Source organism: Myripristis murdjan, chromosome 23 (genome assembly GCF_902150065.1).
Source record: "Myripristis murdjan chromosome 23, fMyrMur1.1, whole genome shotgun sequence".
Classification (NCBI taxonomy): Eukaryota; Metazoa; Chordata; class Actinopteri; order Holocentriformes; family Holocentridae; genus Myripristis; species Myripristis murdjan.
The window spans coordinates 25522953-25536044 of record NC_044002.1 but is presented as its reverse complement, the minus strand read 5'-3'; the positions used below and the strand labels follow the sequence as shown (position 1 = coordinate 25536044).

The 13092-nt window shown below is 41.9% G+C and overlaps 1 protein-coding gene across 4 annotated transcripts in view; it reads right to left on the bottom strand.

Moving 5' to 3' along the window:
- Positions 1–69: 69 nt before the first annotated feature.
- plxnc1 (plexin C1) overlaps positions 70–13092 on the bottom strand; it is a 51859-nt gene continuing 38836 nt past the window's right edge. For 3 of the 4 annotated variants that reach the window (XM_030045643.1, XM_030045644.1, XM_030045645.1), the window contains 8 exons: positions 11229–11304; positions 7352–7386; positions 6054–6149; positions 4436–4599; positions 4170–4317; positions 3242–3382; positions 3071–3145; positions 70–1802 (listed from right to left, as the gene is read on the bottom strand). In XM_030045643.1, coding sequence (XP_029901503.1) covers positions 1698–1802; positions 3071–3145; positions 3242–3382; positions 4170–4317; positions 4436–4599; positions 6054–6149; positions 7352–7386; positions 11229–11304 — 840 coding nt within the window. In that variant the 3' untranslated portion in view covers positions 70–1697. Of the gene's footprint in view, positions 1803–3070; positions 3146–3241; positions 3383–4169; positions 4318–4435; positions 4600–6053; positions 6150–7351; positions 7387–8353; positions 8455–11228; positions 11305–13092 lie in introns of those variants that run through there. The other variant, XR_003927836.1, reaches the window with a different exon arrangement.

The window sequence follows — 13092 nt, the reverse complement described above, 5'->3', positions numbered from 1 at the left end:
TGCTGCTGTTCGCCAGTGAAAATAGAGCGGAGTGGCAACTCTTCGCTTTGTTACACAATCTTTGTCAGTGTGCTGCTGTAGCTGGAGAGTTTCTCTGCCTTTTGGACTCGTACGGTGCAGGTGCAGTTGCTATTATGTCAATACACAGAGGGAGATAGAGCGTTCCTTAATAACATACTGTTTAATCTTTGTGTTTTGGGGAAAGTAGGGAGTCTTTCCAAGTCAAAAGGCTCAAGTCCCAGTGAAGTCACGAGTCCTTGATGTTAAAGTCCAAGTCGAATTGCAAGTCTCTTTACATTTTGTCAAGTCGAGTCTAAAGTCATCAAATTTATGACTCAAGTCTGACTCGAGTCCAAGTCATGTGACTCGAGTCCACACCTCTGTTACCATGGTGTGGCAGCATGAAGCAAACCTCCTGAGGAGCCACTCACCGGCGTGCAAATAAAGCAAAACACTAAAACTTCTTTTTTTTCCTTGTACACCAATAAAATAGTGTGTGTTTGCAGTCTGCAGTGTTTTCACTCACGTGTGTTTGGCTCAAGCTGCTGGCCGCTCAGCTTCTCTATCGATACTCAAAATCTGAAAACTGATTTCTTACAGATTTCAAAATGTTTCAGGATGTGAGAGAATCTGAAAGCTGCATCAGGAGACACGAGGCAGACCGACGGCACAAATTTGACCTCTGCACTTTGAACATCAACACTGATCTGATTGATCTGATTGATTTGATCACGTCTCGACATTTTTTTCTTCCCTTTTTATTTCCACGTTCGGCCTTTGCAGTTTGTTTTCTCTTGGCTGTTCTGCAGGTTCAGTCGTGGCCTGCAAACCAAACTGAGACGGTGACATTTGATTCCACCACCAGTTCATGTAAAGGCCTTCATCAAACAAAACACACACACACACACACACAAGTGATTTGTGCAGATCAGATTACAGCCACTTGGGTCTGAGGTTTGAAATGTGAGTCAGATCAGATTTGTGAGCGTCAGTCTGACACTTTCCAAACCGCCTGAAACACCACAACACGGCAGGCAGCAGAAATGTAAAAAAACTTAAAAAATGGAACCTGAGGATGAATTTGAGATGTGTGCCAAGCTTCTCTCGTCATAAATCTGTGAGAAACATTTTGTTCTTTGGTGCCTATTTTTTTTTCCCAGTTATTTACAGTGTAGAAGTGTTTATGATGGAAGCGTATGATGGCCGTTTCAATGCCTGTTATGTTGCAGCAGTTTTTTTGGGGTTGATGCCATTTAACCATAACTGATCCATTTTTGAGCAGTTGAGCATAAATTAAAGTCCCTTCAGTAAATCACATTCGACACTAAGACCTTGAGGAACATGACGGAGAAATCCATGCTCTGGTTTGGTGTCTGCAGCGGGGAGAGGCGAGGCACTTTCATTCAGAGACCTGGAGGTCAGAGGTCAAGGGACCTGCTGGAAACAGACATGCTTGTTTTCCCCCTGACATACGTGAGTCTTTGGGCTCCTCAGTTTCACATGATACCAGGATCTTTGCTTCGTCTTCAGCTCTGCAGCCTCTCAGTCTGTCGCAGTGCACGCAGAGTTAAAGGTCGGTATCGGTGCAGATCCTCGTCCTGGTGGAAAGTTCTGTGAGGGGTTAATGCTCCCCTGTCGTGTCCCGGGACGCCGCCTCCCAGCAGGTCCGGGGTCGGGTCGAGGCCCGGGGGCGAGGCTCAGTCCCAGGAGCAGCTCTTCAGGCCGTCAAACAGGCTTTTAACGTGCTGCAGTTGCTCCTTCAGCTCAGCGGGGGCGCCGTTCTGCTGCAGCTTCTGCTGGACCTGCACACACACACACACACACACACACACACACACACAGGAGGACGGGTCAGAAGGTTTTAGGTCTGTAAACAAGTGATAAAAACCTTAGAAACAGTCCCAGAGGAAAAAAATGGCATTTTATGAGAAAAAAACCTTGAAGATTCTGAGATTTAATTTGATTTTACTTGTTTGTGATGGACTGTTGACTAAAAGTAAAACAAGTAACAAAAAAAAAAAGGGACAACAGGAGCACACTGAAACAAAATGTGGAGCTGAACATGGACCTTTGTTCTGGCATTGATTTGCAAAATGTGAAAATTTATTCCAGTTTTATGTTTAGATAATTCCACTTATTTCAATAATATTTGCCAGAGTTTCGGGAAAATTTCTGCAATATCCTTAAAATAAACCGGATCACTGCACGGTTATGAATAAAGAGATTCAGGCAATGTTTTTTTTTTTCAAACAAGTTAATATGCACTGAAAACTGAACTGAAATATTATCGAAACTGTGATATCAAAGTGCAGAAATCCAGACGACAGGAGCTGCAGCTGTTTGGTCGGTGTGTTCATATCGGAGCTCTGATGGTCGACGATGTGAGAAAATGTGATGATGTTTGCTTGGTGCAGACCCGAGCAACAGTCACATCATTTGAACAAATAAAAAATAAAAATAAAAATGAAAATCTCGTGGATCATATCTTAATGTCAGAATCCCTGCAACAGGAGATTTTTTTTTGTTTTCTGAATGACAGCCTTCCTCCAGAATTAAAAAAAAAAACAAAAAAAAAAACAAAACTGTTTTTCCCCACAGTTGGATGATGTTTTTAGATTTAGTTGACGCTGAGCGTTTGAATTCACATTTAAAGGAACAATCTGTTGTTTTTCTGTGAGCCTGCAGCCGCCCGTCCACCTGGCTGTGTTTCGGTCTGTGTCTAACTGTCTAACTGTCTAACTGTCTAACTGTCTTACTGTCTTACTGTCTAACTGTCTTACTGTCTTACTGTCTAACTGTCTTACTGTCTTACTGTCTAACTGTCTAACTGTCTTACTGTCTTACTGACTTACTGTCTTGAAACACCAATCGATTACAATGAGTGTGTGTGAGGGTTTGGTCTGGGGGGAAAAACCTGAATCAAAAGCTGGGTGAGTTCAGTTTGAGGTGAGTTTTTCTTTCTCCGCCTCGCTGTCTGTCCTCTGCAGCCCCAACAGTTTCAACTCAGTTTTGTTTTAATTATTTTTTTGTCTTTTTGCCCAAATCAGAGCAGCTCGTGACGAGCGCTGACCTCGGGGAAGTATCTCTGCAGGAACTTGTAGAGCTCCTTCAGCGCTGCACATTCGTTGAACTCGTTCTCGTGTTTCTGAAACCCAAAACAACAAATGAATCACATGAATTCAGCTCTTTTTTTTTTTTTTTTTTTGCCTTAATCCGCTCACAGTTTGTGTCTCTGCGTCACCTTGGACTCCTCCAGCAGGAAGCCTCTGAAGTCGGAGCTGCTGATGGCCGGCTGCTCCCTCACCTGCCTGTAGTAGGACTTCACCTCCTGTTTGAACTTGGGAATGTCTTTGGCGTACAGCAGCTTGTTGGTGGGCGCGTGCTGCAGCAAAACCACAACAACAGAACAGAAATGACGATAAAATCATTTTTGTCTTTGCCGGCGGAGCAGAAAAACAGCAGCTGTGACTCCAGATTATTTTTACTGTAACTGGATGAATGTTTGTTGTGAGTGGATCTTCTCTGGAGGCAGAAATAAATAAAATAATAAAGTCATCTGGTTTAATTAAAGCTCAGTGGGCGGAGCCAAAGAACCAGAGGTCTTTTTTTTTTTTTTTTTTTTTTTTTTTTAGCAAAGTGGGAGACTCAGACAGCTAAGACGCGGTTCTGAGGAAAACACAAAATTAGCCAGAAGTGAATTATTTTCAAAGCGTAAAATGGCTCATCAGCTGATTTGAAAATGTACAAAAAAAATTTCCACTGTAATTTAATTCACTAGAAATAATAAGGATGCAGGCATTAGGGATCATTTTAACATTTTCTTGTTGTTGGTTTAATCTCACTAATGATTTGTCAGAGTTCAAATCTGACATCAAATCAGTTTAACCCTTTGAGATCTGAGCAAATTCACTTGATTTCTTTAAAAACACGGCGAGAGGGAAAAGAGAGAGGTTAGCAAATAAAAACAAACATAAAAACAAATAAAAAGAAATACAGAATTACTGGGAAATATCAAAAAGAGCCCGCCACTCACAAAAAAGAGAGGAAAAATTAGAAAATGTAATCTACATCACTCTGCAAATCCTCAGTGGCTCCTCAGCCCTGTCACGCTCTGGACAGAGAGAAGAAAGGTGGACTTCCTGTAAATAAAAGGTTTTGTGAGACGTCACCTTCCCCAGCTGAGTGTCGCTGAGGGAGAACGAGTCCATGAAGGCCTGAGCGATGACGGACAGGCAGCCGTCCAGGTGCGGCGTCTTCTCCACGTCGAAGACGAACTGCGGGTTCTTCAGGATGTTGACCCAGAAACGCAGCGGCAGGCTGAGGGAGGCAGAGCGGCAGCGTTCAGCAAACAGCACGGCTACAGAGCCACAAGAGGCACAGAAACCAGCCCCCGGGGGCCCCTGGGACCCCAGGTTGGGCCCCGCTGCCGTGGTACCTGTTGGTCTTCCAGATGTGCAGCACGTCGGGGTCGGAGATCTTCATGCTGTCCGCCTGAGCGTCCAGGAAGTCGAAGAAGAACTTGACGGCGTGCGGCGCTTTGCCGTGCGGCGTCGACCACATGGACCTGAACAGGTTCTCCACGAACGAGTGAACAGCCACCTGGGAGAGAGAGAGAGAGAGAGAGAGAGAGGGAGAGAGAGAGAGAGAGAGAGAGAGGGAGAGAGAGAGAGAGAGAGAGAGAGAGAGAGAGAGAGAGAGAGAGAGAGGTAAAACTGATTCTGCTGAACCAGATGTTCATATTGTTCAAGCATCCCAAATCAAAAGGTTTATTAACTAAGGCAGTGATCTTTATTATATATATAAAAAAAAAAAAACTTCCTCAGGTGAGTCGTACAGGTGAGATGAAAGAGGCGTGGCCAGAGACACCACTGGGTTTCAAACTGGAGACTGCGGACCCCCCAAGGGTCCTCGAGGTGCTTCCAGAGGGTCCTCGGTTAAATTTCACTGTAATTTAACCCTCCTATTATGTTTGGGGTCAATTTTACCCCAGCCAATGTTTAAAGTCTCTAAATAAATGATTTGCATCATTTTTTTTTGCTTCATATTTAATGAGTGTTCCTAATGTAATGGGTTCTACCGGGTAAACATGAAATTGACGTGATGATATGTTTTCAATGTCCTGTACACACTTTGTAACGCATCGGTTATAAATAACAAAAATCTGTACTTAGAAATAATATAAAGCCATTAAAACACCAAAAATTAATATTTATTTCCAGTTTTAGGTCAATCAATGAGATTTTATGGTGATTTGAATATTTTTCCATTGTCGCATAATAGGAATACTGGATGTATAAGTGGGGGTGGGAAGGAGTTATGTTTTATTTAAAGGGCTATTTAGGTCATCAACAAAGAAACATAAAGTACCTGACACATAAACTTTGATAACAATTTTAGTTATAATAATTTTGTGGAAGTTTAAACTGCAGGGGTCAAATTGACCCCACACATAAAAGATGTTCAAAAATGTGAACATAACAGGAGGGTTAATTCACTAGGAATTGTAAGGATGCAGGGATTACGGATCATTTTAACATTTTCTTGTTGTTGGTTTATTCTCACTGTGAATTGTCAGAGTTCAAATCTGACACCAAAACAATAAAACCCTTTGAGATCTGAGCAAATTCACTTGATTTCTTTAAAAACACGGCGAGAGGGAAAAGAAGGAGGTTAGCAAATAAAAACAAACACAAAAACAAATAAAAAGAAACACAAAATGACTGGGAAATACCAAAAAGAGCCCGCCACTCACAAAAAAGAGAGGAAAAATTAGAAAATGTAAAAAAACCAACACTAAAATCACAAAAAGAGCAGATGAGTGATACTGAGTTGACATCAAAGTATCTGTTGATGTCAGGGTCCCTGCGTGACCCAGAGCGTGACGAAGCTTTCCCACTTTCTTTTCTCGATTTAAAACAAACAAACAAAAAAAAAAATCCCCGTCACAGTCAGAGCAGCGTCTCTGACAAAAACAGAAACGCCTCGGAGGATAAAAACACGAGCGCAGACAGGAAGTGGAGGAGAGGCTGTGAGACGGAGGGCGGGGCTCGTGCCTTGGTGGAGAGCAGCTTGGTGAGGTGAACCTCCTTCAGCTTTAACTTCTTCCTGCCCGGGTTCTTCCTCTGGTCCTCGTCCACGTCGGGGTCGATCTGCAACCACAGAGACCACAGCCCTCACATTTCATTTTTATTTTATTATCCATCACTCAGCACCTTAACTGTTTATTTTATTTTATTTTATTATGCATCACTCAGCACCTTAACTGTTTATTTTATTTTATTTTATTATCCATCACTCAGCACCTTAACTGTTTATTTTATTTTATTTTATTATGCATCACTCAGCACCTTAACTGTTTATTTTATTTTATTTTATTATGCATCACTCAGCACCTTAACTGTTTATTTTATTTTATTTTATTATCCATCACTCAGCACCTTAACTGTTTATTTTATTTTATTTTATTTTATTATGCATCACTCAGCACCTTAACTGTTTATTTTATTTTATTTTATTATCCATCACTCAGCACCTTAACTGTTTATTTTATTTTATTTTATTATCCATCACTCAGCACCTTAACTGTTTATTTTATTTTATTTTATTATCCATCACTCAGCACCTTAACTGTTTATTTTATTTTATTTTATTATGCATCACTCAGCACCTTAACTGTTTATTTTATTTTATTATCCATCACTCAGCACCTTAACTGTTTATTTTATTTTATTTTATTTTATTATCCATCACTCAGCACCTTAACTGTTTATTTTATTTTATTTTATTTTATTATCCATCACTCAGCACCTTAACTGTTTATTTTATTTTATTTTATTATGCATCACTCAGCACCTTAACTGTTTATTTTATTTTATTTTATTATGCATCACTCAGCACCTTAACTGTTTATTTATTAGAAGTGGTGATTCCATGGGCTGAATCAAGTCGGACAGTTCCTGAATCCCAGTACCGGCGTCGGGTTCAGCCACTTGGTTTTCCTGGTTCCATGGTTTCAAGCTTACCCTGTGCCACACCATCTACTATCTGTATTTTTCATATTTATTATTGCCATCGGTATATCTCACATTTCAACACTTAAACATCTCATATTCTTAGCCCTTATTGTCTTTAGTGTATATATTTCGTATATTTAGTCTCTATTGTATATACTTTTAATTTTAATTTTAATTTTATTTTATGTTTTTATTGATGATTGACTGTAACGTGTGAATTTCCCAGTTTGGAATCAATAAAGTATACCTATCTATCTATCTATCTATCTATCTATCTATTTCACATCGGCCTCTCACGTTCAGACTGCAGACCAAACACAGAGGGAGGAGCCTCTTACCAGGTGGAAGTATTTCACAGAGAAGTCTCGATCATCTGGAAGAGAACGAGCACAAATCAGGCGACCGTGAGCAGCACTGATCACTTCCTGTGTTGTGGTTACACACACACACACACACACACACACACACACACACACACACTCTCTCTGCTGGGTGTGGCATGCAGCATTCTCACACCAAAACAAGCGTGGGTGCACCGCAGCTGTGGTGCATGATGGGTGTGACAGTAAAAAGGAAATGTCTCTTAAACCTGACGGTGAGTAAACTGGAGAGCGAGTCAGGATTCCCCTCCGAGCGTGAACAGTCACAAAAGTTTAGGGATGCACAATGATTGATTTTTTCGCTGATATCCCACATTTTTCAGACTCTTCTGGCTGATATGTGCACTTACTTTGCACCTGAATGCAGAGAAGGCCAAGTGTCTCCTGCAGTGGAACTAACATTTTAGTACTGAGGGTACTCTTATTGTGAAGGCCCACTGGCAGATACAGTGCTATCCAAAATGTACAACATGCCATATTTATGCTTATATATCATTTTCTCTCAAATGAAACTGTAGCCTCGTGCTTTTAACAGGATTGGATGAGGCTCCCTCACACAGCCGAGGCAAATTTGACCCATTTCTCACATCGGTGGAAAATTTCATGTTGGGCTGACACTTTTAAGCCCATAAAGCCATTCGTATCATATTTGATGCACATTATCAATTCTGTTTTCCGTTTTCAGTTTAATCAATACTTCAAGTACATATCATATATCATACACCAGAAAGATTGTGTAATAACATATTTTTTATTTTATTTTTTTTTTTTTGTTATAGGACTAAATAAAGGGTTCAATTTCAAATTTTTTTTTAGAATATTCTGCCAATTCTTTCATAATTCAGGCTTTATAGGGTTAAAGCTGATATCAGCCGATACTGATATTATTGTGCATCCCTAAAAATGTCAGTGTTTCAGTGTTTTAATGACATGCAGCGGTGAACTGTGACAGGGGCTCACCAACATCGACAGGGTTCATTTTCTGGGGAGCGTAAGTCCACTCAGCAAGCTGCATGGCAATCCATCCACTACTGAGTCAAATGTTTGGCCTGAGGGTGGCGCTACAGGAAAGGTCATGGGGTCACCAAAACTGACAGGGTTAGTCCTCTGAGGAGCATGAAGGCGCTCAGCCAGTCCAGCCGGTAAAGACTTTAAAATATCAAGTTGACATGGTGGTGAATGTGAGCAGGGGGAATAAAATCAAATTAACAAAATGCAACTCGGCTGCATCATGTGGTCATCTAATTTCATGGGTTATTAGATTTCAACAAAATTAACCCTTTCAAATGCAACAAAACCACAGGAACATATTTTTGAGCATTTAAAAATCAATAAAAGATGATCAAAGACTTGAACTGCAGCCTAACGTCGAGCTGCCGTATGGATTTGTTGGAATAACGAGACAAGCAGCGCACATGTGTTTGTTTAGATCAACCTCTTAGTGCCTTTTTTTTTTTAATTTCACTTTCAAACATTAAAAACAATGTGTGAATAAAAGAACAAATGAAACAGTTGTATCCTGTTACTGTAATGCACACTGACAAAAAAACAACCAAAGAAATATTTTGCTTGACTCTCAGGTTGACTGAAGGGGCTCTGAAAGATGATCCGATACATTGATTTTAAGCCTTATTATTAAATACACTATATTACCAAAAGTATTCGCTCACCCATTCAAATGATCAGAATCAGGTGTCCTAATCACTTGGCCTGGCCACAGGTGTATAAAATCAAGCACTCAGGCATGCAGACTGTGAAACAAGACATTTGTGAAAGAATGGGCCGCTCTCAGGAGCTCAGTGAATTCCAGCGTGGAACTGTCATAGGATGCCACCTGTGCAACAAATCCAGTCGTGAAATTTCCTCACTCCTAAATATTCCACAGTCAACTGTCAGCTCTATTATAACAAAATGGAAGCGTTTGGGAACAACAGCAACTCAGCCACGAAGTGGTAGGCCACGTAAAGTGACGGAGAGGGGTCAGCGGATGCTGAAGCGCATAGTGCAAAGAGGTCGCCGACTTTCTGCACAGTCAATTGCTACAGAGCTACAAACTTCATGTGACCTTCAGATTAGCCCAAGTACAGTACGCAGAGAGCTTCATGGAATGGGTTTCCATGGCCGAGCAGCTGCAGCCAAGCCACACATCACCAAGTGCAATGCAAAGCGTCGGATGCAATGGTGTAAAGCACGCCGCCACTGGCCTCTAGAGCAGTGGAGACGCGTTCTCTGGAGTGATGAATCACGCTTTTCCATCTGGCAATCTGATGGACGAGTCTGGGTTTGGAGGTTGCCAGGAGAACGGTACATTTCAGACTGCATTGTGCCGACTGTGAAATTTGGTGGAGGAGGAATTATGGTGTGGGGTTGTTTTTCAGGAGCTGGGCTTGGCCCCTTAGTTCCAGTGAAAGGAACTTTGAATGCTTCAGGATACCAAAACATTTTGGACAATTCCATGCTCCCAACCTTGTGGGAACAGTTTGGAGCGGGCCCCTTCCTCTTCCAACATGACTGTGCACCAGTGCACAAAGCAAGGTCCATAAAGACATGGATGACAGAGTCTGGTGTGGATGAACTTGACTGACCTGCACAGAGTCCTGACCTGAACCCGATAGAACACCTTTGGGATGAATTAGAGCGGAGACTGAGAGCCAGGCCTTCTCGACCAACATCAGTGTGTGACCTCACCAATGTGCTTTTGGAAGAATGGTCAAAAATTCCTATAAACACTCTCCTCAACCTTGTGGACAGTCTTCCCAGAAGAGTTGAAGCTGTAATAGCTGCAAAAGGTGGACCGACATCATATTGAACTCTATGGGTTAGGAATGGGATGGCACTTCAGTTCATAGTATGAGTAAAGGCAGGTGAGCGAATACTTTTGGTAATATAGTGTAGCAAGAAGAAAGTTGATAGGGTATCAAAATCAAGAGGAATCTTCCTTTGCAGAGCATCAGTGCGCTCAAAATGTGATGCCAGTCCACTAATTGGTTTTATAACTTCAGTGTTCAAGCTGACATTCGGCAACAGAGGAAAGGTCACCATGTCACCAAAACTGACAGGGTTCATCCCGTGAGGAGCGTGGGTGTGCTTCCTAAATTTCAAGGCAATCAGATCGGTAGATTTGGAGATTTGTCGCCTTGGAGTGAACGCAGCCATCCTGAGACGCTGCCCGCCCGGGGGGGAAAACAGAAACAGGACCGTTTTTACGTCTTTCACATGATCTGCCTTCGCCTCGACTTTTCATTCGCTGATATCCAAACTGACCCGTCGGCTGGTTCCTCTCAGTGTCCACCTTCAGTCTCAGCCTCCATTCTGATCGATCTCCGCGGGGAAGGGGATTCGATTTTCACCAACCAATCGCTAGGGACGCCGATGCATTGCCATGACGACACACTGGTTTTGTCCGGGTTTTAAGATGTGGATAGCAGCAAAGTAAAAACTATGATGTCGGGTAATACTGAGAGGAGATGCTGTTTATTATAAAATGAATTTGTTAATCAAAGGGGTATTTTATCACCCATTTTCTCATGTGAGTGAACATGCCCTCTGGCTCTCGGTGTCTGGAACAGCTTTATTATGTTTGTCCCGCCCTACAACACTGCTGACAACACTGCTGGCTCAGTTGTTTTTTATGACCGAATAATCATTAGTTGAATCGATCAACACCAGACCTGCAGAATCACTGGAAACTTCACGGGTCTGGAACCAGGTTGGACTTTTCAGAAGTAGAAAAAAGCCCAACTACCAGCACAGTTTGTTTTATCTTGGCTCGCTGACACACTTTGGCTTCAGCCTGGTGGTTTGTGACTGAAACAGACAGGAAAGTGCTGCTTACCCTTCAGACTGCCCTGCGGACTCACAGGGGGGTGAGTTTTCTTAGAGAGCACTTTGATCGATGCTCCGTCAGGCACCTACACACAGAAACACACACAGGATGAATAATCAATAATGTCTTAGAAACTGTTTGAGAACTTCGAGACCACAGTCTATTTGGAGAAAATCCAAAATCTATGAGGTGGAAGGAAATTAAGGCATTTTAAATCAGGTCCTTGGCAGACAAAATAACACACTGTATTTACTCCTACAGACTGAGTCCTCCTGCTATGAGACACTGAAAGCTTAACTTTGGGTAAGATGTTTTTTTCTAAAATTAATTTACAGAGGTTTGGAGAAAAAAGGTGTCATTTTTCCAGAGATAGTTTCAGTTTCAACTTTAGATATGAAGCTGTTTTTTTTCTATTTCATTTCTAGCACACTGCAACCACCATCACCCACAGGGGATATTCAGATGTTCATAGATACCACTAAATAAGAATTTTGCATTTGTCAGATGAAGAACTTATATCTCCAAAACATCAGTTTTTCAGGAACTAAGAAAAATAGTGAGACAGTTGCATATTTTCTGCAGAATTTCCTCAACCTGTTGCGATGTGTATGTAATCCTGCAGAAAATCAGCATGTAAACAAGCCATTCAGTCTCATGCTCAGTGTGAAAATCTCATTTGTCCTTCAAACAAGGTTAAAAATCTGCCAGTGGGATGAGATAATCCCACTTGATTCAAGAAAAGTCTGGAAACAAGTCGATTATCTTTGGAATCAATTGTCGTTTTCTTGATCCTAGTGGCTGATCTGCCTCGTTCTGCCTTGTTTGAACACATTTAGACCTGTTTTCAGAAAAAAAACTCCTGAAACAAGTGAAACTGCACTGGAAACAAGTGGGATTATCTCATCCCACTGGCTGATTTCTTACCTTGCTGGAAGATTTTAACACTCAATGTGAGATTAAATGATTTCAGACTGAGGTATGAGTTTCGCAGTGGTTTTAAAACATGAATATCACCAAAACTGGCAGTTAAAAGGTTTCTTCTGTGCAGCAGTGATACGTGTTGTGTGTTGCTCTCATAATAATAATAATAATGCTAATGTGTAATCTGATGTCTGGACAGTAGGACCGTGTTGGACGGGGGCTGTGTGTTGGCGTCTGTCTGTCTTCAGGCCTTCAGGGCAGTCTGCTGATGGACGCCGAGCACACAGAGTCACCATGATCCCATTATGAAGCCATTACAGACCATAAACGTCCTGAGTTCATCTCGTCTGGCTTTACTTTAAAGAGGCGCGAGGCCAGGTTTTTCTTTTTTTTCCTGCCTAAATACTCTCATCCGTCTCGTCTTCCTAAGTGATAAAAAGTGGCTGCAGCAGAGAGGAGGAGTCACATCTCCACTCGTTAAAACGCTGTAAAGTCGTCCTAATTAAATTCGGGTGTCGGCTGATGTGATGGACACTGATGGGAAATGTCCTCCACACAGGAAGTGAAGGGATGAATCCAAACTTATGGTCAAATTTCAGACTGGCTGCTAAACCAGCGGTTCCCATGCTGGAGGGTCCAGGGTTGGGAGATGATTTTTGTCCTCCCCAAAAAATTAAGGAAAAGGAGACACAGCGGCTGTGTTGTGTGTAAATCATTATCGCCCGCTCCTCCTGGTACCTGCAGTAAGATTTTTGTTTTTTAGCTGGACGTTCTCCAGGTCCCAGGACATCGGGTTCCATGTCAGCGATGGATGGGTTAAGTTTTTTAATTCAACAACATGCAAACAAATGGGACAGGATTCAGGATTCAGGACAAGTCCTTGCAATTCTGGACTTTTTCTGAATTTTTTGGGACGCCTGGCCACGTTATGTTGCTTTCTAGCTATAATAGT